We start from the raw sequence: 24,309 nt of genomic DNA, 5'->3' as shown, positions 1-24,309 counted from the left end.
TCAATAACTCATGCAACTCCTTATTAAGTGTCTCCACCTTTTAGACACTGCTCCAGGAACTGGCCATACAGCATAGAGTGGACAGACAAGCTTTTGGTCCTGGTCAAACTCAGTAAATAATTAAAATATAGAGTTTTCAGCATTATGAGGGAGGCAGTGCAATGGAGATACATAACAGAGATAAATACTCTACAACAGAGTCAGGAAAATTTTTCCAGAAAAAAGAAAAAGGTAAAATTTATGTGAAAAGTAAAATTCATCTGAAAGGTAAATTAAAGGAGTAGAGGATAGGTGGGGAGTGTTTGGGGCCAAAGATATGCATGAAGCCTTGGAAGGCACAAACCATTTGTGGAACTGAAAGTTCAGAATGTCTGAAGTATAGAGGGTGAAGGTGATAGATAAGGTCATTGAGCAAGATGAGAACCAGATCAAGCAGGGCTATTACTGACTTTTTTCAAAGGTGGGGGCATGGTCAGACTTATGTTTTTAAAAGATTGCTATACTCTCAGTGGAGGATGGAATAGAGGCGTGCGAGCCTGCAGGCAGGGAGATGCGTTAAAAGATGCTAGTGACATAAATTAGGGTAATATTGTGATAACTGGGGAGAAAGGAGGGTGTTTAGAAGTTTTTAAAAGTGTTTAAAAGTTGATGACTGATTAGGAGTGGGCAGGCAAAGAGAAATCAAAGATGATCTCCAGGGTTCCGAGTGCACTTTTCATAAGGATAAGGTTCTGTGAGCTTATTATTTCATATTTTAAAAGAAAATTCAGATAAGTGAGGTTATGTGAAAGATGTTATTTTAGTAGGATTTCAATGATGAAAAATTAGAAAATACCAGAGAAAATTACGATCTTTGTGGTTAAGTTTATGATTTTTGTTGCTTTAGTTTGTATAAATACCCTTGTCATCCACTGAGAGTGGAGTGGTGAATGCTGGAGACATCACTTCTTTTTGCAAAGATCAGGATTAGCCATGGAGGACCAGCCATAGGCTATGAACTATGGGTCTTCTGAGTTTCTTCTGTGACTTCCTTGTTGAGTAACCTTGGACCTTGAGTTTCTGAAGTTCGACATCCCTTTTTGCTCCCCCTATTTCTTCTCCACACTTGATGACTTAAGAAGGGATAGGACATGGCTCCTATGAATGGACCAGCGACGATTTGGACTCCGCCTTCTTGGCCTCAGTCCCGCCCACTTTCCTTAGACCACACCCCTCCCCGTTGGCCCCGCCCCTGAAGAGGTCGTCGCTGATACGACAGCGAATTCTCCACAATCCTGACCTATAGGAGACCTGAAGGGTGGGACCGAGATCAATCTTTTTTTCCATTTGTCAAATCAAGTGTCTATCTGGCCCCAGTCCCAGCCCACTTCGTCTTCAAGCCAAGGATTGGTTGCTCTGGTCTTGGTCCCCGGCTCATGATTGGTTCTTTTATTCCACCCTCTCTTCCAGTTTTTGCGGGCGGGATTAGCACGCAGCTTCCTGCTCCTGCCAAAAAAATAAAAGAAGAAAAAGAAAAGAGGAGAGAGGCGAAAGAAAATGTCACGGAGATCTTTGGGTTTTAATTCGCTTTTAGTCTTGTCGGTCAGGCCAAACTCTGCCTTTTGATTGGTCCCTCTATCTGCCCATCCCGGATCGGGGGCGGGATTTCCCCAGGAGACCCACACCTTGTTGCCACTGGCCGAACAGTGCGCCTGTCTGAAGCTACGGGCCCAGGATTGGAGGCAGACGCAGACAGGTGGGCGTGGATTGGCTAGGGCGGCCGGTCAGAGCGAGGCGGGGGCGGGGCCTCGGTGGCTGGTTGCGCGTGTCCGCCGCTGGCTCCGCTCTATCCGGCTTTGCTAGGGGAGGTGAGTCCGGCCGCGGCGGCACCGGCGGCTGAGGAGGCGGCGGCTGAGGAGAAAGCGGCCGGCAGCGACTGAGGAGAAAGCGGCCGCGGGGACGGGAAGCCGGGTGGGGGGGAGGGGGGGGAGACGGAGCAGCCTTGAGCCCTGCGGGGGCCGTCGCGCGGGGGGACCCACCCGCTCTCCCCCCCAACCCTCCTCAGCAGAAGGAGCCGGCGGCGGGGGCAGGAGTCAGCCCGCTTCCGACTGCACCCCGCCCGCCTCCCGGGGCTCCTATTCTTTGGCCCCGGGACCCTAACCTCATCCCGGGGCGGTTCCCTCTGTCTGGGCGTCCGAGTGCTGCCCACCTCTCTTTCATTCCTCCCTGCACCTCCTTACCTTCACTTTGCCCCGGTTCTCTTTCTCCTCTCCGTCCTGCCCTGTCGCCTCCTCGGCTCACCCTATCCCTCCTGCCTCTTTCCCTGGCTCTTTTCTGTTCTGGAAAGTTTAGTACCCCCCTCCAATCAGGTCAACCTGACTAGGAGTAGGGGGAGATGTAGGAAGGCCTGAGAGTTCGAGGGGGGGAAGCTGGTTTCCCTGAAAATTTCCCCCCATCTTTTGAATTTGGGGTGGTTGGAATTTTTTTAAATTGTATTTTTGAGGAGGTGGTAGGTGTTTAGAAAAGGATGTGGGAATGGAAGGGGTAGATGAGTCAACCCTCTTACAAGATTCCAAGGGTGGCGTGTTACCTGATCCTTTTCGTGTGTGGAGTTCAGGGGGTCGGGAGGTTTGGCCTTTATTCCCACATTCAAAGTTGGAACCTCCCCCCAATTAAGGATGGAGTTTTAGTACCCACTTGTGGCAGGAAACCTGGGGGGAAGGGGTCCCTTTTTCCTTTTTCTTTTCTTTTTCTTTTTCCTTTTCTTTTCTTTTTTTGGCAGTCCACACCCTTCCACACACGCTCACCCCAAAACTAAACACCAAGATCCTCTAACTTGTTTGGATTGACTGATGAAGACATAAAGCCAGTTACGCTCCATGTTTTTTGAGGTGGAGTGAGTGGTTTTTCTTCACTTTTAAATGGCCAAATGACAGCTTGACCCAGTTTGCTTTCCAATCAAAGGGCATTTTTTTTGAATGTCTCTTTGTGGCGCAAGAGCCAACGCAAAAATGATGGCGGCTTACAATGGCGGTACATCTGCAGCAGCAGCAGGTCACCACCACCACCATCACCACCACCTTCCACACCTCCCTCCTCCTCACCTTCACCACCACCACCACCCTCAACACCATCTTCATCCGGGGTCGGCTGCCGCTGTACACCCTGTACAGCAGCATACCTCTTCGGCAGCTGCGGCAGCCGCAGCGGCGGCCGCAGCTGCAGCCATGTTAAACCCTGGGCAACAACAGCCATATTTCCCATCACCCGCACCGGGTCAGGCTCCTGGACCAGCTGCAGCAGCCCCAGCTCAGGTACAGGCTGCCGCAGCTGCTACAGTTAAGGCGCACCACCATCAACACTCGCATCATCCACAACAGCAGCTGGATATTGAGCCGGATAGACCTATCGGATATGGAGCCTTTGGTGTTGTCTGGTGAGTATCAAGAGAAGAACACAACTTCTCGTGGTTTCTTCTCACGGTTGTGATTGGGCGAGTCATCTGTCATGCTTTTCTCCATGTTGACCAGAGTGGAGCGACTCAACTGGAGGAAGCCACCCTCACCCAGAGGCCCAGTGTGTTGGCTGGCTGGGTTTATGCTTTCGAGTCCTGGCAAATTATGGGAGAACACCCTCTGAGGAGTCACACACATGTTTGCTGTCTACCGAACTTTTGGTTTAGAGCCTAAGCAAGCCACTGAATGTAGGATCATTAGGTGGATGTATGAAATGTGTATTCCTACAGACCTTGGTCATCTCTTAGGTTTGATGGAGTTTGAATCAGTTGCCCGATTGCAGCAGATGTTGCAAATGACCCAAACTTGGTTCCTTATAATAGTCTTGTCACTGGGTCATACTCTGCATAACTACTTTGCTCTCCTTTTTGCCTTTTCATTCCTTCATTTGTGATCTTGATCCCCAGAAGGAAGATAGGGTTCAAACTTGAACCAGTTAAATCGTTGCTTGAGTGGTTTATTTTAAACCATAAAGCTACAGTTGGGAAGTATGTAGCTTTAGCTTTTTGATAAGAAAGCATTAAATATAGCATCACACATGAGTACCACAAATGAGGTCAGTAGACTGTAGCTATGCCGTGGCCCACATTCGGTGTAATGTTTTAGTGTCATTTAGTGTCATTTAGTGCCTCTTAAGTTGCTGTTATCCCTTGGTTGGTTGCTGTAGTATACTTTTTTAAACATATGAAACTGCTTCACTTTGCTAGTGTTAGGGTATTTTAAAAAGTCTGAGCACTTCTTAAATGCCACATTTTGTCTATTTGCTCTTCTTAGTAAGATTAGTAGTTTATAATAAAATGAATTTATCATTGTAGGTCCTGTTGCTATCAAAACTAGAACAAACTGAATTTTTTTTCCTCAAGGTTTAAGTAATCTGGTGTTGACAAATGAATTGATGTTTTCAGTGCATTCAAAAATAGATTCTTGTTAATGTCTAGAAAAGCTCCCATCACCACAGGAAAATGAACTCTTTGGAATTAGCCTGGTAAATGTCTCCTTTTGTCATTGTTGTTCAGGCTATAATTGATACAAGTATCATGTTTGCGTTATATCTGGCCATCTTTATATTTCAGATTTTATAATCTAGACTACAAAGTGATCTGTTTTTGTTTTTGTTTTTGTTTTTAAACTAGTCGGGTCTAGTGTTTTCCCAGCTAGCTCTCCAAGGAGGTTGCTGCTGCAGTGCTCCCTTCAAGGTGTATGGGATTCCTGGTGGGAAAGAGTGTAGCGGTAGCTGGTAATGGTGCCTCTTCATCTGCTCAGGGACCTGTCTGTTCCTGCCTTCGTCTCTTCCATATTCTATCCTTAGGGATTGCACTGTGAACTTCCATTCCTTGCCTAACCCTTGAGGATTTCAAAGCTATGGGGCCTGGGGGGTGTGGACGGGAAAAAGGTTGTTCCTTGCATTAAATTTTGTCATCTACTGACTGAGAATTTGGATTTTCTTAGACCTGGATGCTCTCTTGCATTTTATTGCTTTACATACAATGCTAAGAACTAGAGCTACAGGAGGGGAAGTGGATTGCAGCATTCTTGATTATATTCTAAAACTGTTCTACATTTCTCTCAAATGATGATATGACTTGTAGAAGTTTTCACTTCAAGTCTGTGCTAAAGGAAAAGATTGTGTTTAAGGGGAAAAAGGCGAGGAACTGGAGTGCTGAAACATCTCCCACAGCAAGCATTCTGGTAGTGGCTATTCTGAAGTACTTACATATGAAAAACCTAATGGTTTTGATTTGAATCCATCCTAGATTCTTTTATTGATTGACGCCTTCCATCACAGGCAGAGTTTGTTCCTTGTACTTGAAGTGTACCTCCTTCTGTACACCATTTTCTATTGTACACCAGTTGTTTTGTGTTTGCCTCGTCTCACTACATTTGTAAGCCCCTTGAGGGTATGGACTGTCTACCAGAGTACATCTTTTTCTCCCCTGTGCTTAGCACAGTGCTGTGCAATCTTTGCTGTTTGATTACTTGATCTCCTGGTCAGGTTGTTCTTTCTTCTTTAACCAAGTTTTTCTGGTTAGCTGCATTGAGTGTTTTTAATCAGTTGTTACAGGTGAAGTACAATTCAGTATGAAAAAAGGAAGAGTTCCAGGTATGTGTTTTAGTATGCAAATGCTTTTCTATTTTTATATTTACATATTGATGACTTGCTGTCTGAATTGCTTATTATATTTGGAATTTAACTGCTATATGACCTGAGTAAAATTGTTAAAACTAGAGATTTGAACACCAAACCAGAGTGAATTGCACTAGTATTCTGAAACCCAAGCTAAAGATATTAGTGAGGTTTTTTATATATTAACTGTCTGAACCAGAATTTTTCTTTTTAATTTAGAGAATACCTAATGAACCTGAAACTATTTTCTAAAATGATTAAAATGGGACATAAAAATATTTTCCCAGTGATACATCATTCTATTAAAACACCATATGACTACTTGGGCATCATAAGATTCACTTAGATTCTTCTATTTGTTTAATGCATTTTGCAAGTATTTTTCTTTTGGCATGCTACACAAAAGGAAACTATTTGCTCTCATGTCTTTTTCTGGACATGCACCAAAATTACTGATGGCTGAAAACATTGCATGTAATTTTGAGAGATACTGTTTTTCCTCTGTGTAGACCCGGAAAGATATTTGCAGAAGTGGTATAGCATTTTACCAGTCAGATTTATCACTGAACAATTTAGTCGATTTATCTCTCTGCTGAATTTAACTAGTGGAATAACTTATCAGTATTGGACAGTCATGTAAAAGTAGTGAATTACCTATTAGCCTGCTGGTAAAGATGGTGCTTTGACAGTTCAATTAAGGTTTCATTAACAACTGTCTTCTGTGTTTTATCTCAAAGTAAGGGTTCCAGTTTACCTGGTAATATGATCATGAGGTAGCCTGAGATACATTCATTCCAATGATAGAATATTGTTCATGGGTTATCAAAGCATCATATATAATTTGACTTTCCTTTATCAGATGTCAAAGGCTTCAGATGCTCATAGGGACATTTTCATAATGCAAAACCAAAACACAAAACAACCCACAAACAGAAACCTCAGTCATTTGGTGAGGATAATATAAATATATATTTGTCCGTAGTTCACATTTGCCAGAGGAAAGTGAGTATGCAGTGCTTAAAAATGTGACAACCTCTGGGGTGCCTGGGTGGCTCAGTCGGTTAAGCGGCTGCCTTCGGCTCAGGTCATGATCCTGGGGTCCTGGGATCGAGCCCCACGTCCGGCTCCCTGCTCAGTGGGGAGCCTGCTTCTCCCTCTCCCTCTGCCTGCCGCTCTGCCTACTTCTGCTCTCTCTCTATCTCTCTGTCAAATAAATAAATAAAAATCTTAAAAAAAAAAAAGTGACAACCTTAGAACAAAGAGTATTACAGCATAAGGCTTCAGGGACTCACGAAGTGCATATTTTTGAGAGTTGGAGGAAGTTGACCACATGAGAGAGGTTTGAGGACTGCTAAACTCAGGCAGTTTTGACATTGACAACCTGAAATATTGATTGGATTAATGGCACATAGTGCCACCTTGATAATGAGTCTGGGAAAAGCTTCTACTTAAAATATAGTGTTTTGGTTTTTAATTTATCTGATTAATTGAAAGATCAAAGATCCTGGGGTTTGTTTGGTTTGTTCTCTTTGTACTCCAAGTAAAGTTGGAGAACTTTGAATTTTATTATTCTAATACCTTCAGCGGGTTACTTTTATGTCAGTCTTTCAAAACCTAAGCATCACTGTAGTGATACTTAGTTACTTACTAGCTGTGTCATCCTAATAAATTGTTTAATCTCTCTATTCCTCATTATAAAATGAGGATAATAATAGCACCTCTCCTAGGATTGGTATGAGGATTAAATGAGGTAATCTTTGTAAACCAATGATTACAGCATATAGTATACAGTAAGCATTCAGTAAATGTTAGCTGTTTTTTGTTTTATTTTTTGACAGAGGGGGACACAGTGAGAGAGGGAACACAAGCAGGGGGAGTGGGAGAGGGAGAAGCAGGCTTCCCACAGAGCAGGGAGCCCGATGTAGGGCTCGATCCCAGGACTCTGGGATCATGACCTGAGCCGAAGGCAGACGCTTAACGACTGAGCCACCCAGGTGCCCTAATGTTAGCTGTTTTTATTGTAGTTATTGTTGGTAGAAAAAACCTGTTTTGTTAATATATGCAGAAGTGGCTTCATGTATAGCCAGATTTATCAGGTGAAATCAACAACATGCAGACTATTTTGGAGGCATGACTTCAGATACCATAAAGTGCCCCTTAGTTGTGCTATCTATGTGCTATATATCTGCTATTAATTAATAATTAAAAACAAACACATTAAATATATAAAATACATGTTTGTATGGACTTGGCAGATGTTCTAGTCAGTTCATCTGCACTGTTTTAGAAAGTATTATGGATTTACATAGTGGGAAGGAAATTAATTTTTTCTTCTCAGAATGTAACAAATGAAGGACATTCTTATCGTCAAAGTTCAGCTTTAGTGGAAACTCATTTTACTTGTGTTTGGATGAAAGAGTGTGAATTGCTAAAGAAGATCCCAGTGAGGTGGGGGAAATATGTGTGTTTTAATGAAAAATTATTCAGTGTAAATCCTCATGCATGGCAGATATCATTTAGCTTGCTCATCTTGTGAAAATTAGAGGCATCATTTTTTTCTGATGTTTTTTTGGTCCTTTTACTCCTCAAATAGCCAACTTTAATTTGGAAAAATGGGGAATGCTTTTGGGATATGTTTGGGGAAAATCCTAGAGTTAGTTGCATCAGAAAGTACACTGGAGTGTATTCTGTTAACTGTGTTTTACAGGTTAAGAATTTGTAGTATTGAGAAGTTCCTCTATCAGTCAGGATTAACTGCCACAGCTGGATTCTTGGGGAGGGGGGTACTCTGCTTTGTGAAAAGAGCTTTGAAGAAGAGAGCCTGCACCATAAAAAGGAAACGGTCGCTCTTCTAGACATAACAAAGCATCCGTGTGAAACTAGAAATGTGAAAATATATTGTTAATTTTAACTACAAACGAACTTACTTTTAGAAACTGCAGGTTCATGGTCATGAAGTAGAGAAGTCAAAGGGAGAGAATAGAAGTAACCAATCTAATGATATTGAACTGGTTTCTTGGCGATACAAACTCTATAGCCTTTAACATTGGAAGTTATTTTGTGCTTAGGCTCCTGACAAGATTTTTCCAGATTATATTCAAAAACCAAAAATAAAACAAAGCCACAATACAACAGGAGAACTCATTTTATTCACAACACAACAAAAGAAACTCGTTTTACTCTTGGGCAGAAATTTTATATTAATGATTATTAGCTTAGACGGAAAGAAGATAAATATTTTTTATTAAAAAAAATTTCAGAAAAAATTGCCTTTTCAAACAAGCTAAAACAACAATATCCTTCAAAATTACACACAACTTCTTTTTTTAAAGATTTTATTCATTTATTTACTTATTTGAAAGAGAGAGAACGAGAGAGAGCACAAGAAGGGGGAGCGGCAGAGGGAGAGGGAGAATCAGACTCCCCACTAAGCAGGGAGCTAGATGCGGGGCTCAATCCCAGGACCCTGGGATCATGACCTGGGCAGAAGGCAGGCGCTTAACCGACTGAGCCACTCAGGCGCCCCTACATCCAACTTTTTTAGCCACCAGTGCATGTCCTGAAAAAAAGATGGGGGCAGATAAAGTTACCTTTCAAATGCTTGCTAGAAGAAGAATATTTGCAAAATGTATTAACTGAATATATGTTTGAATCGAAGTTCTGGGGTTTCTGTGGCTTTACCCTCAAAGCATGAGCAATTATAGAAATATTGTACCATGATATAGAAGTCCATCCTCTAATACAGTATTGGAATATTTCATTATCTTTACAACTTGCTATATTAGAGTTTTCACTGACTTCTGTATTATAGAATTGAGTGACTATTCTTGGTGGTTTTTATTAGATTTGCTGGTGTCCTAGCAGTTCAAGAATCAACTCTTTATGTAATGTATGTTTCTTTTTTATGCTAATCTGATTTCTTTGGTGGAAATTGTCAAGGCCAAAGAAACTTCTCCATTTGTCATCCAACCAAACGAAAAGAAGTCATTGGGTAGAAGCTCTTTCATTATAAAGTTCTATTTGGGTTATTTATGATTCCCTGTGCATCCATAATACTCCAGTGAATTATTTGTTGATTGGGTCATCTAATGCAGATCAACAGTGACTTCCTAACTAATATAGCTTGTCAGTTTGATCCAGTTGTTGCTTGGAGGTAACACAGAGAGTGCCTGAAGCAACAGTTGTAATACTGTCAATAAGCATGTGAAAAGTCATCATAGGCTTAGTTGGTAGTTCTAAGGTACCTAGCAAAGAGATATTAGAAAAAATTCTAGCATTCTGACATTATGAAAAGGAAACTAAGGAAACTATTGAGTTGCACTCTAACAGTTAATTATAATGGTGTGAGTAGAGGGAGTGTGTACAGTGATGTCTGTCATTGATTATGATTGTCAGTCTTTACCTACACGTAGCTTCATATCTGTGTTTTGAATTAGTTTGGCTAATTGAATCATATTTACTATCAGACAAAAGGTTTTGACATTGTTGGAACTCACTAGTCAGTGTATTTTTATTATCAACCTGCTATGGCCCAGCACTACTGTAGGCACTAATGAGGATATTTATTTCTAAAAATAATTTTACAAACTCTGTCAAGCTTCTGCTTTATCTGTTCTGTGCTTGTACTGGCATATAGAGTTGTTTTTAAGTCATGATACTGCCCTAAAGGAGCTTACAGTTAAGTAAACAGTGTGCAAAATAATACATCCCTGCTTTCAGGGAGTCTTGATGGAGAGTTGAAACTCAATTTGAAATAAAAATATAAGGATAGGGGTGCCTGGGTGGCTCAATTGGTTAAGTGTCTGCCTTCAGCTCAGGTCATGATCCTAGGGTCCTAGAATCAAGCCCTGTATCGAGCTTTCTGCTTCACAGGGAGCCTGCTTCTCCCACTCCCTGCTGCTCCCCCTACTTGTGCTCTCTCTGTCAAATAAATAAGTGAAATCTTAAAAAAAAAAACAAAAAAAACCCCATAAGGATATATTTTCACTTGTTCTTACAATACTTATTTATAGGTTATTGATTATTTCCCAGGCACTGTGCTAGATGAGAGGGATTTAAAGAAGATTATGATCTAGTGGAAGAAAGAGACTTGTAAATGGATAATTATAATTCATTGCCATTGATGCAATAGTAGTCGATATGTAGTAGTAGATATGACTCAATAGAGATATTCCATGGATATTATGGGAACATAGGGGAGAGATTTCTGTGGAAGGTATGCATGCTTTCTAGAAGAGGTAATACTCAACTGAGTTTTAAGAACGAGAGCTAATGGGGAAGAGCATTCTAGATGGATGGGTTCCTACACAGGAGACTGTAGGGCTGGAGTTACTGAAATTAAAGTGCAGTGGAGAGGGTGGGAGGTGATAGGGTGGAGGCACAAACTAAAGCTGGACCCTGAAGTTGGAGTGTTCTGCTGAAGAGACCACTGGGAGAGGGACAAAATCTTAACACTTCTTATAGATAAAGCACATATATACATATACAAATATATAGCATATCTATGGTATTAAAATTTCATGGGGAGTCTGATTGGGGGGAAAAATGTCTAAAAAGTCTCCTTGGAGGGGGTGATAATGAAAAAAAGTTGAAACACTGGGAATGGCAACCATTGAAAGTTTTTGAGAGAGTGACTTTTTCAGAGAGATATATGTATATATTTAGACATGTAAATAGAAGAGTGGAGGTAGCTGAGGTCTGAGCCTTAGGGAATGTTCTCAGTTGTAGGTGGAAATTATTGGAGGCAGAACTAAAGGGCAGTCAGATAGGAAAATGTGTTCATAGTGATTGACAACCTACGCATGGCAGAAGAATGTTAGGAAGATGGGAGTGATCTTTGGTGCAGATTAAAAAGTCAAAGAAAATGAGGGGGAGAAAAGGCCATTGAATTTAGCAGGTGGATCATTGATGGCATTTGAGAGAACAGTTGTGTGTGTGATTTTTTTTCTCTCTGATATATAAATATATATGTGTGTATATATATATTTGATTCTAAAGAATGTCTTAAGTATTAGCAGCACTCTGTTTTATTATTAATAAAATTCTCCCAAATCCCAAGTTTTTATTTCTAGTCTAATAACCAGAGAACTTAGTGTTTATCATGTTCAAGGTGCCATTTCCTTGGGAAGAATTTTTTTAATGACAGGGTAAAAGAGTAGTCAACTAAACTTGTTAGGAGACAAGTTTCTGGTCCTGCCTTGCTGCCAACAACCCTATGACCTTGATAAAGTTATTTAAGTTTTCTGGGTCTTGGTTTCCTCATTTATAAAATCCTTTGTTTCCTAAGTTTCTATTATAAAATTGCATTAATATTTGTAAAGCATTGTAGCTTTATTTGTGGGCAAGTCAAGTCTGTTAGCGACCATACAACACCTTTCTTCAGGAATACAGATGTTGAATAGCTTCTAAAATTGTTTAAAGGAAGAATGAGATAAATGTAACCCTATTCCAATGTGGTGACTTTCATAGAGTTTTCAAATTTGGGATCAGATTTTAAATGTGCACTTTGTCCAAGACATTTCTTTTCTTCTATTGGCTTCTTGGTAAGGATTATACATATTTAGTTATGAAGAGCCTGCCTATTTGCACATGGGCAATCAATTACTTTCTAAATGTAAATTTGATACTGTTTTTCTGGTAATACTTTACCTTTTACATTTTAGATTTATTTTCTTGCTTTCCTAAATATTTGGAGTGATTTTTAAAATTTTAAATAAAGTTTAATATTAAATATTTTGTCTTTTTTTGGTGTGTGGGGGTAATCAGGTAAGATGATTTGGGGGCCAGTGCTTACATTAGCAAGTTGATTTACAATATTTTGTTTTTAGGCATCTCTCTCTCTCTCTCTCTCTTTTTTTTTAAGGAATCTCTTTCAAATTCTGAATTTGGGTAGGGAATTTACTAGTTTGCAGATTGACCTCCCACAAAATGAGCTGTGTCACAGCTTTAAGGCTGTAGCCATTTAGGGCATACAATGCCCAGAGATAGAGCTAGAGTGTGACTTCCTAAAGCTCTTCCACAATAGGAAGGGAGCATTTTCACAGAAGCCCTCAGCAAACCAGCAGCACTGTCCAGTAGATATATAATGCAAGCCACATATGTGATTTTAAATTTTCTGGTGGCCACATTAAAAAATGTGAAAAGAAACAGGTGAAATTAGCTTTAGTAATATATTTTTATTTAACTCTGTATAGCCAAAATACTGTCATTTCAGCATGTTATTACTATGAAAATTATTATTATTATTATTTTAAGATTTTATTTATTTCTTTGACAGAGAGAGACACAGCGAGAGAGGGAACAAAGCAGGGGGAGTGGGAGAGGGAGAAGCAGGCTTTCCGCGGAGCAGGGAGCCAGATGTGGGGCTCAATCCCAGGACATTGGGATCATGACCTGAGCCGAAGGCAGATGCTTAATAACTGAGCCACTCAGGCGCCCCAGTATGAAAATTATTAATTAGATATTTTACATTCTTTTTTTTTTTTTCATACAAAGTGTACTGACTACCTTATTGTCCAGCACAGTACTAGAGTCTCTTTGGCCTTTGTTGAGTTGTATAACACTCTACTGATAATGACATCAGTAGAGTTAGAATTACTTTTGGAGCAATCAGGTCCACCCTGGACCTGGAAATGGAGTCAGTTGTAAGTGGGAAGGATGAATTCCAGCAACAGATGCTGGGAAGGCAGTCATTAATAACCAAGAACGCATTCATTTAACTTATATCAGACTTAGAAGATCTTGACCGGGTGCATTTATAGAACAAAGTGGAATAATGTTCTCTGTAGAGAAGTTGTCCTGTCTGCCCTGAATTATTTGGAGTTTTTACCTTTTCTTTTCTGAAGCCTTGTTCGCCTAAGGTACCAGAAGGTAAAATTGGTACCTGATCCTTGCCATGTTTGCTTTCCTTCCCAGTTAAATCAGATATCCTCCATTGATTTCTTTCCTCTCTCAGTGTTGTGGGTTTTTTTTAATCTAGATTAAGTTCTCGGTCTTGTTTTCAATTTCAGTAGTGTAGGGTTCAGTATTGTCAGGCAGCAAACTCCTTACGGGAAATGGACAACATAGAAACTTTTTGTTTATCCATTCCTTGACCTAAAATTCTTGCTCTGAGCTACAGAGTAAAGGTGAAGAGAGACATTTGAACAAATAGGTAAAATTAGTCATTTGACCCAGATTGCAGCTATTTTTTTTTTCTGTCTGCATGGATAAAAACCATCCTCCAATTTGCATAAGCAGGTGATTTTTCTTATATGCTAATTTTCTTTTTTTTTTTTTTAAAGATTTTATTCATTTATTTTGACAGAGAGAGACACAGCGAGAGAGGGAACACAAGCAGGGGGAGTGGGAGAGGGAGAAGCAGGCCTCCCGCCGAGCAGGGAGCCCGATGCGGGGCTCGATCCCAGTACCCTGGGATCATGACCTGAGCCGAAGGCAGACGCTTAACGACTGAGCCACCCAGGCGCCCCTTATATGCTAATTTTCTTAATGTACCATGGCAGAGAGCTGCAGATTTGCAAATTGTGTAAGTAAATTGAAATAAACCAGGTGACTTTGTTTCACTTTATTATCTTACCAGTACAGAAGTACCCAAAGGGTGCAATTATCGGGTGATTATCTCATTGCACATCTAAGTTAACAGGCAGCCTGTGCAAAGTTTTTTTTCCCCTTTCTTCTCTACCTCTTTCTCATTTTAGTTTTTAAAAATAGGAAAACTATGGATTTCTATATTTACCTTGACATGGCTAAAAATTTGGTAATACAGATGTGGGGAAATTTGAGCTTTATTCAAAGTAATCCAAAAGCCAAAACAATTGGCAAGTAATGTAGGTACTGTGCAGAAAAAGGGACACAGGTATACTTGGTTTGTGTTTGAATTGCCTAAGAGAATTAGGTGAGAACTTCAACCATGTTTAATTTGTTGGTTTTTCCTTTTCCCAGGTTTTGCATGTTGCAGGAATTGGGGTCATTATGAAGTTAACTGGGTGGGTAGTAAAGCCAGTGTTCAAAACAAATATTATGTGTATCCTTTTAAAAATCAAAATAACTAATTACAGTACACTTTAAAATATTTCATTATGTTAGACATTTTAGAAAGGTACAACAGTTAGTTTAAGGAGCTCTTTTCCCAGAAGATGCAGGAGGACAAAGAATATCAATTAAAGTGCTTCCTTGTATTAAAACAATATTTCCAACAATATTTCCAAACAATAAATTCCATTATTACTCTTAGCAATTAATTCTGTTTAATTCCACAGATGTTACAGTATTATTTACCTAGCGATATGTGTGGAGATTAAGTTATACTCCTTGTAGCTTTGAAGTAATGATTTTGAAATGAATCATAATTTTAAGCTAGCAAATTAATAGAAGTTTGGCCTGTCTTTTTATCCAAGCACTTACATATTATTTCTTTTCAGTTTAAAGAAAAGTAGTTCAGAAGAACTTTGAGAACAAAAGCAGTTAAAGAATGACTGGAGAAGGACAAAATTTTAAGTACAAAGGGACTGTATGGGTTAGTAGTTAAGAACCAGTACTATGATTACAGACTGGATTTAAATTTTGACTCTGCTCTCTTACTAGCTGTGGGCCAATTATTTAACCTCTGTGTGCCTCATGGTCATAGTGTGTAAAATGAGGATAGTAATAGTATATATATTTCAAAGGGGTTATTGTATGGATTAAATGAATCAATATGTATGTAAAGTCATAGAACTGTGCCTGGCCCTAGGTATGTGTTGACTCTCATAATTATTATTAGCAGTTTGAAAAATACAGTACCTCCTTAAAGTTTACTAATTTAGCATAAATAACCCAACAGCTTTTGTCTGACTGTTGATAGATATGTGACTATCGCAGAGACTTTTTTACTGATTAGCTCCAGTGGTTTTTGGAAAAGTCATTCAAATTGTAGAATGCCTTCCAAATGTAAAATTTCCTTTAGCACATAAAAGGAGGGTTTTCCCTTTCTCTTTAACTCCCTCCTCCCAGCTCATTATTAAAGTACTAGTATGTTTATTGTAGGAAACTTGAAAAATATAGAAAAGTTGTAACCTACAACTCAGAGAGAGCCACTGATAGCATTTGAAATATTTTTTTTTCCCAATTTTGCATCTGGAAAGTGTATTTATAATGAGTTGGGATCATGATTGCATTGGGTATTTACATTTTTGTATCCAGTTTGTTTCACTACATTACAAAGATTTTGACCTTTCTTTTTTTTTTTTTTGGAGAGCTAATTTTTTTCATTCTCACACGCCTAGAGCTCTATCTTGAAAGAGAGTTGGAAGATACTTTAGAATGCATCTAGTGTAACTGCCTCATTTTTTAAATGGGAAAATTGAGACCCAGGGAGGCTAAGAGATTTGTTCAAGGTCACACAGCTGGTTAGAGGCTGAGCCAAAACCTTTGCTCTTTTGCTGCTGGTTTACTAGTAATACCTGTTCAACTTAATGCCCATTGAAACTGGAGGAAGTGTTCTTATAAAAGCAAAACAAATAAAAAACAAAAACTCTGAATGAAACCAGGAACAGTGCATCTTAAAAAAAAAAAAGAATATTTACTCCATTGGTTGCTTTTTTTTTTTTAAAGATTTTATTTATTTATTTGAGAGAGAGAGAATGAGAGAGAGCAAGCACATGAGAGGGGGGAGGGTCAGAGGGAGAAGCAGACTCCCTGCCGAACAGGGAGCCCCATGCGGGACTCAATCCCGGGACTCCAGGATCATGACCTGAGCTGAAGGCAGTCGCTTAACCAACTAAGCCACCCGGGCGCCCTCATTGGTTGCTTTTTATGTGCCAGTGACTCTAAGGTTTCTAGTAAAAGTTTAATGTCATGAGCCTCAACGCTTTTGGTGGAAAACAACTCGATCTTTTCACATTATATGTAATTGTGTTATGTATCTGCTTTGAGAATATTGTGCCCCCCTCTTTTAGTTTTTGAAAAATTTTAAACCTCAGAAAATAAGAAAGAATTGAACAGTGATAAACCCATAAACCATTCTTCTAGATTAACATTTTGTGACTTTTGCTTTATCTAGTTGGAGGCTATTTCCACAGAATTTGCTGAGATTGGGTTATGGTCACTGCATCAACTTGTTCCATGTATTAAGTTTTGTAAGCTCTCCAACTAGAGAAGGAACTGGAAGTTTTCAAGCTTGTGACTTTTGGAATGCTATTTATTCTCCTAATACTTAAAAGAAAATTCAGTGTGAATCAAATGTGTAACTGAAACCTACCAGTCAAAACTAGGCTTCAGGCAGAATAGAAATATTCCATTCTGCAAAGTTTTTCTTTTTTGTGGTATTCATCTCAGGTTGGGGGTAAAGGGACATTTTCAAAGTAACCTAATTTCTGGTTTCACAGTTTTGTGACAGAGGACATGATTGAGGGTATTACATTGTTGAAGCTAAATTTTAAGTTATTGTAGTTTTTTTTTTAAAGTAAATTACCCTGTTAGTCACATGAGCTGATGATGCTGTGATTTGTGTCACCCAATTCACTGCTCTGTATTTTTCAGTACCAAATAATTCCTTTGTTAAACTCATTTTCAGTAAATGAGCCATTGTTTCCCAAAGGGTAATGATTATTTCTATATATAGCACAAATCCCTAAGAAATAGATTTTAAAGTCTAAAACATTAATGATTGGAAGTGGTTGAAATCATTGCTCTGTATATCAAGGCACAACTGTGTCTATGAAAAGGGCAGCTGTTGTGTTTGCTCCCTAGGCTACAATATGAGATATTATGCTTACTGGAAACCAACTGACAAGTCTTTAAAAATGAAGTCTTTTGGTTTATTTGCAAAAAGCGTTGTTTTATTGAATCTACGCAGCTATTACATTACATAGTTTCATAATGTAAACACCTAGAATGACGTAGCTGGAGTTCAAATCTAAATGGCTTGTGACAGGTAAGGAAATATATAGGCAGCAGATACTAGTTTACTTGATACAGTTGATGTCAGTATCTGGAAAGAAGTTGTTGACTTCTTAAAGTACCTCAGCAGTAAAGACATTAAAATTGGGACACTGATGTTTAACTGGTGTAGATGCTGAAGATCTAGTTATCAGCATGTATCAGCTTATCTCTGTAGGTGGGCAAACTTTAACTAGTTTTTATACCTTGATTTTTTTCCTTTTAAAGTAGATGCTTGTTTCTTAGACAAATCAAAATTAGTTTCTGCCCTTCTTTCCCTGTCAATGCAAATAAAAGCAAATGCTTATAACCACTTATGACACATTGTCTACCCACTGATATACTGAAAATGATAAGAGTTTCGAAGGCTGGGGCCATGTCTCATTTTATCTCCAGAGCCAGATGTGGTTCTTCGTGGGTACTTATTGTTTGTTGTTACACTGAAAGTTGCTAATGCTAAATTTGATGAGATGGTGACTGTGAAAGAAGAATACTATCGCTGGCCCTTGCCATTATGTAGATCCCTACTTCCTCATGCACTGCAGGAATTTTTATGAGGGAACCCTTAGAGAGTGGTATTCAGACTGCCCTATGATAGTGATTTTGTTTTTTGGGATTTGGTTGTTTTTTTTTTTTTTTTAAGAGTAAAGAACCTATTTAAAAATAGTATACAGTAACCAACTATCCCCCCAAATAGTACTTGGTTTGCTACTGCTTTCTATAGTCTACCTTCTTTTTGGGGGGGAGGCGCAGAGAGAGAGGGAGAGAGAAGCTTAAGCAGGCACCACACCCAGCGCATCACCCAATATGGGGCTCAATCTCACGATTCTGAGATTGTGACCTGAGCCAAAATCAAGAATCGGATGCTTAACCAACTGAGCCACCCAGGTGCCCCTCTGTAATCTACTTTTAAGTTAAGAATGCTATTGAATTGTTCAGGAAAAATAAATTTCTCAATGCAGAACTGTGATCTCATGTTAGAAAAAGAGAAACTATGTCTAAAGTCTCATCTCCTACATCAAAACGGACCAAAGCCGTCCCTGATGCTAGCACAGAAAAAAAAAAAATGCATTCAATTCTAAGCTCCTTATTTTGTGCTATAAACTTGTGAATAAGTGACAGATTAGTATGTGCTAGCCATCCTCTTTAAAATTAGTGAGTAAGAATGGCTTATTTCAGTGGTGTGGCTGGTATACATTTCACAGGGTCTCTGAAAAATAAAACAGCCCTGGTTTGTAGGTATTGCCGAATTCCTGTTGTGTAAATACTCCTGTAATGGCCAATTTCAAGCTACCAGTGTGAAGTCACCAAACGCTTGAATTGGAAAAAGAAACATACTAGCACACCATTATAAGGTATTTTTACCCTACAGGTAAAGTAGATGTTAACCTTAAGAGCGTAAATCATATTAAAATAATTAGGAAGTGATGATTTCTGAGTATTTATTACCTTTGTTTTAGTAATGATTTATTTCACTGTTAGTTTATATAATTTAATTTTTAATAATGCCTGTGTTTCGCAGTCAGCTTGCAAAATACCAGAAAATGTAATAATCTCTCAGGAGCCAGTATGAACCAGCTTTAACACACCACTGGTTTATTAAATCTTTGTTGGGAGGTTTAGCTAGTGTTGGGAGAGATGAAGTTGGATCCATATTTATCATGTACAAAAAGTCCCATGTGGATTAAAGACTTAAATGTAAAAAAATAAAGCCAAAAATAAGAAAATATGGATAACTTTTTTATTTACAGGGAAAGACTTATTACCTTGACTTCAAAGCAAGAAAAAAAATCAGATTTGTCTGTGTAGATATTTAAGAGGTGTGTTTGGTAAAATACACCATAAAAAAGCCTAAAAGAAAAAAAAAATAAGCTGGAGGGAAATATTAGCAACATATATGAAAGACAGAAGTTAATATCTTGAATACTTAAAGAGCTCTTAAAATCAATAAGAAGTAAGGGTGATTAACCTAACTAAAAATGGGCAAAAGCTAGAGAATGGGCTGTTTGTAGAAGAAATAAAATTTGTTTAAAAACATTTTAAAAAGATGGGGCACCTGGGTGGCTCAGTTGGTTAAGCGACTGCCTTTGGCTCAGGTCATGATCCTGGACTCCGGGGATCAAGTCCCGCATGGGGCTCCCTGCTCAGCAGGGAGTCGGCTTCTCCCTCTGACCCTCCTCCCTCTCATGCTCTCTGTCTCTCATTCTCTCTCTCTCTCTCAAATAAATAGATAAAATCTTTAAAAAAATCACATTTTAAAAAGTTCTTATTTTCATTCACAAAAAAATGCAGAAATAGGATATCACTTTTAACCTGCTAGGTTGACTTTTTTTTTTTTTTTAAAGATTTTATTTATTTATTTGAGACAGAGAGAATGAGAGACAGAGAGCATGAGAGGGAGGAGGGTCAGAGGGAGAAGCAGACTCCCCGCCGAGCAGGGAGCCCGACGTGGGACTTGATCCCGGGAGTCCAGGATCATGACTTGAGCCGAAGGCAGTCGCTTAACCAACTGAGCCACCCAGGCGCCCCAAGGTTGACTTTTTAAAAAAAGATTTTATTTATTTGAGAGAGAGCGCTAGCGAGCATGAGTGGGGGGAGGACAAAGGGAGACGAACAAGCAGACTCCCTGCTGAACCTGAAGTGGGGCTCCATCCCACGACCTCAAGATTATCACCTGAGCTAAAGTCAGAGGCTTAACCAACTGAGCCACCCAGGTGCCCCATTAGATTGACATTTTTAAAAAAGTGATAACTCCTTCAGTTGTTACATATGTAGTGAAACAGACACTCTGAAACTTTTGATAATAGTGTAGATGGGTAGAGACTTTCTGGGAGAACAGTTTCTCAAAATTGAATGTACCCCCCTTTGACTGGAGATGTCATTGAGCTTATAGATGCAAAGATGTATTTACAAGGAAAGCAACCTAAATGTCTGTGAATAGTGGAGTGGTTATAATTGAAAGATACTCAAAATTTATTAAGTGAAAATCAGTGTCAAAGATTGTCCCCTTAAAAAAAAATTACTCATATGTTCCAGGAGAGTCTGGAAGGATATCTACCAATAACAGTTATTTTAGTGAGGTGAGAGTATAGCAGATTTTCACTTTGGAGTTTATAGTAACTTCCACTTTATAGAAACACTAAGAGTTTCTTTACTATGAAGAATAGCCCTAAGGAGGTACATGATAGTGTCCCTCTTTTTTAGAGGAGGAGAGGTCTAAGTGACTTGCATAAGGCCTCAGAGCTAATTAAGAGATACATAAAAGATATCTGATGGAGGTTATTAAGAATAATAAAGTATCCATGGGTGCTTGGGTGGCTCGGTCAGTTAAGCGTCTGCCTTAGGCTCAGGTCATGATCCCAGGGTCCTGGGATCGAGCCCCGCATCGGGCTCCCTGCTCAACAGGAAGCCTGCTTCTCCCTCTCCTCCCTGCTCTTGCTCGCTCATCTCCCTCGTGCTCTCTGTTGCTATCTTTGTCTCTCTCTCGCTCTCAAATAAATAATAAAAAATCTTAAAAAAAAAAAAAAAGAATAGAGTATCCACAACCCAGCCTAAGAAGTAGAACATAAAACCAACACTGCGAAGCTGCCCTTAAACACCTCCCCATTCCATCTCTCTGCCTTACCTGCCCTGCCAAGAAGAAACTACTCTCCTGAATTTGTTTTTTTATTACTTAAAAAAAATGGCATGATATGTCACATATCATATAATTCACCCATTTAAAGTGTACAATTTAAGGGTCTTTAGTATATTCAGAGTAAATTTTCTTTTTAGAACATGTTCATCACCATCAAAAGAAACATACCCATTAGCAAATCACTCTCATTTCCCATGCCCCTGGCAACCATTAATGTTTCTGTTTCTATAGATTTGCCTATTTTGGACATTTCGCATAAATAGGATCATTCAATATGTGTGGTCTTTGTGACTGATTTCTTTCACTTAGCATAATGTTTTCAAAGTTCAGCCCTTTTTATGCCTGAATAATATTCCACTGTATGGTTATACCACACTTTGTTTATCCAGTTGGGTATTAGGATTGTTCCCACTTTTTGGCTATTTTGAATTATACTACTTATGAACATTCACAGACAAGTTTTATGTGAACATACGTTTTCATTTCTCTTGGGGGTATGTATCTGGGAGTGGGATTGCTGGGTCATCTAGCATCTGGTAACTATGTTTAATTTTTTGAGGAATCTCTAAACTACCTTCTATAGTGGCTGAACCATTTTACATTCCCACCAACGATATAAGAGGGTTCCAATTTCTTCACATCCCTGTCAACACTTACTGTCTTCTTGATTATAGGCATCTTAGTGTGAAGTGGTACCTCATTGTGGTTTTGATTTGTATTTCCCATTAATATGATGGTGAGCATCTTTTCTTGTGCTTGTTGGCTAATTGTATGTTATCTTTGGAGAAATAGCTATTCAAGTCCTTTGACCATTTTTAAATTGGGTTGTCTTTTTGTTGTTGAGTTATTAAGTTCTTTATGTATTCTAGATGCCAGTCCCTTATCAGATACATGATTTGCAAATATGTTCCCCCATTCTGTGGTTTGTCTTTTCACTTTTTTGGTTGTTAGTGTCCTTTAAAGCATAAAAATTTTTAATGTATAATGTATAATGATATTGTATCCTACAGAATAATTTTGCTGCCTAAAAATCCGCTGTGCTCTACTTGTTCATTTATTCTTTTTCCCTAATCCCTGGCAACCACTCATCTTTTTACTGCCTCCATAATTTTCCCTTTTCATGTCATATAGTGGAATCAGAGTGTATGTAGCTTTTTCAGGTTAGCTTCTTTTACTTAGTAATATGCATTTAAGTTTCCTCCAGGTGTATTCATGGCTTTATAGCTCATTTCTTTTTAGTGCTGAAAAATATTACATTGTCTGGATGTACCACTGTTTATTTATCTATTCACCTACTGAAGGGTGTCTTGGTTGCTTCCAAATTTTTGCAATTATGATTAAAGCTGCTATAAACATTTATGTGCAGGTTTTTGTGTAGACATAAGTTTTCAGCTCCTTTTGGTAAATACTAAGGAGCATGATTGTTGGATTGTATGATAAGAGTATGTTGAGTTTGGTAAGAAATTGCCAATCTGTCTTCCAAAGTGGCTGGACTGTTTGAATACATTCTTACCAGCAATGAATGAGAGTTCCTGTTGCTCCCTGTCCTTGTCAGCAGTTGATGTTGTTGGTGTTCTTGGACCTGGCCATTCTAAGCAGTGTGTAGTGGTATCTTCTATTTGCATTTCCCTGATGATGTAGATGTGGAGCATCTTTTCATATGCTTATTTGCTATCTGTATATCTTTGGTGAGGTGTCCCTTAAGGTCTTTGGCCCATTTTTTAATTGGGCTTTTTTTCATATTATTGAGTTTTAAGGGCTCTTTGTAGATTTTAGATGACAATCCTTTATTAGATGTCTTTTGCAAATATTTTTTCCTTGTCTGTGGCTTGTCTTCTCATTATCTTGATACTTTATTTTTAAAGAGTTTTATTGAGGTAAAATATGCATGCTAGAAAATTCTCCCATTTAAAGTATATAGTTCATTGAGTTTTAGTAAATTTTTAGTTATGCAACTATCACCATTATTAGTTTTAAAACAGCCCTGTCACCCCCCCCCCAAATTCACTAAACAATATATTGTTTAGTTTTGCTTATTTGGGGGCTTTATACAAATGGTAAACAGATTCTAGAGTACTTGGAACTCCTTAGAGAAAAGTATAAATACAGAATGCAGTAACTTTAAACTTTGGGTTCTTTTTCTTTCTTTTTTTTTTTTAAAGATTTTTTTATTTGACAGAGAGCTAGCAAGAGCAGGAACACAAGCAAGGGGAGTGGGAGAGGGATAAGCAGGCTTCCCACGGAGCAGGGAGCCCGATGCGGGGCTCGATCCCAGGAACCTGGGATCATGACCTGAGCTAAAGGCAGACACTTAACGACTGAGCCACCCAGGCACCCCGGGTTCTTTTTCTAATTAACAAACATGATAAAGAGTTGAGATGAGTTTGTTTTTTCTTCATCAACAGTGAATCTTTGAGGGAACAGATCAATCAGGGTTTATACAGAATCTGTATACTTTAGAGCATGGTTGCCCTATTTATTCAAGCTCCTGAAAGCGGAGGAAATGCCAGACTAGGTTAAATATAAAAATGGTTCTTTGAGGAATACCTTTAAATTTCTCTGTAGCTAACTTTTTATGGTGTCCGTGATATCTTCAGAGATATTTGCATAAGTCTCACCACCTTGTTAGCCGTAGCAAATAAAAATCATTCTTTTCTATTAAAATAAACTTAGTTGGGTTTCTTACTTAAACTAATGATTCTATTGTTTTTTGAATCTGAGTTTGGGGGAATTTGGTTTTAGGGATAACCCCTGAATTTCAATACTGAGCAGCTGCTATTACTTAACAGCTGCATCCTGATAACTTGATTCCTTGAGGAATGCTGTGGGAACCGTGGTTTATAAGAGATGGTGGGAGGAACAGTTAGTTTTACAGACTTCTCCAGTGATTTAAGTTGTTGAGAGTTAAAGGTTGAAGTACTAGTTTTTCCAGTTTCAATGTTTTACCATTCTGTAATTCCATGAGGTATTTGTGAAAGGAGTTCATAATCTTATCGTTAGAAGAAAATTGAAAAAAAGACATTTAAAAAAAATGACTTTGTACGACCCCAGAGATGATTTTTCTATTGCCTTAGTTATGATTCAACAGTACTAGTGACAAAAGTAGCAACAACTAATTTGGGTTGTATTTCTATATC

At 38.8% G+C, this 24,309-nt stretch overlaps 1 protein-coding gene across 7 annotated transcripts in view; it reads left to right on the top strand.

Annotated features, from left to right (window-relative positions):
* The first annotated feature begins 1,818 nt into the window (after positions 1-1,818).
* The window catches only part of NLK (nemo like kinase), a 191,757-nt gene continuing 169,266 nt past the window's right edge, over positions 1,819-24,309 (top strand). For 3 of the 7 annotated variants that reach the window (XM_064583581.1, XM_064583583.1, XM_064583584.1), the window contains exon 1: positions 1,820-3,415. In XM_064583581.1, the coding sequence (XP_064439651.1) occupies positions 2,958-3,415 (458 nt within the window). In that variant the 5' untranslated portion in view covers positions 1,820-2,957. Of the gene's footprint in view, positions 3,416-24,309 lie in introns of all 7 variants that reach the window. The other 4 variants (XR_010408752.1, XR_010408751.1, XM_045889463.3 and 1 more) reach the window with 2 other exon arrangements.

This window comes from Mirounga angustirostris, unplaced genomic scaffold (assembly GCF_029215605.1).
Source record: "Mirounga angustirostris isolate CCGP_5_RB_7025 unplaced genomic scaffold, mMirAng1.0.hap1 SCAF_17, whole genome shotgun sequence".
Classification (NCBI taxonomy): Eukaryota; Metazoa; Chordata; class Mammalia; order Carnivora; family Phocidae; genus Mirounga; species Mirounga angustirostris.
This window is presented reverse-complemented; position numbering and strand designations above follow the sequence as displayed.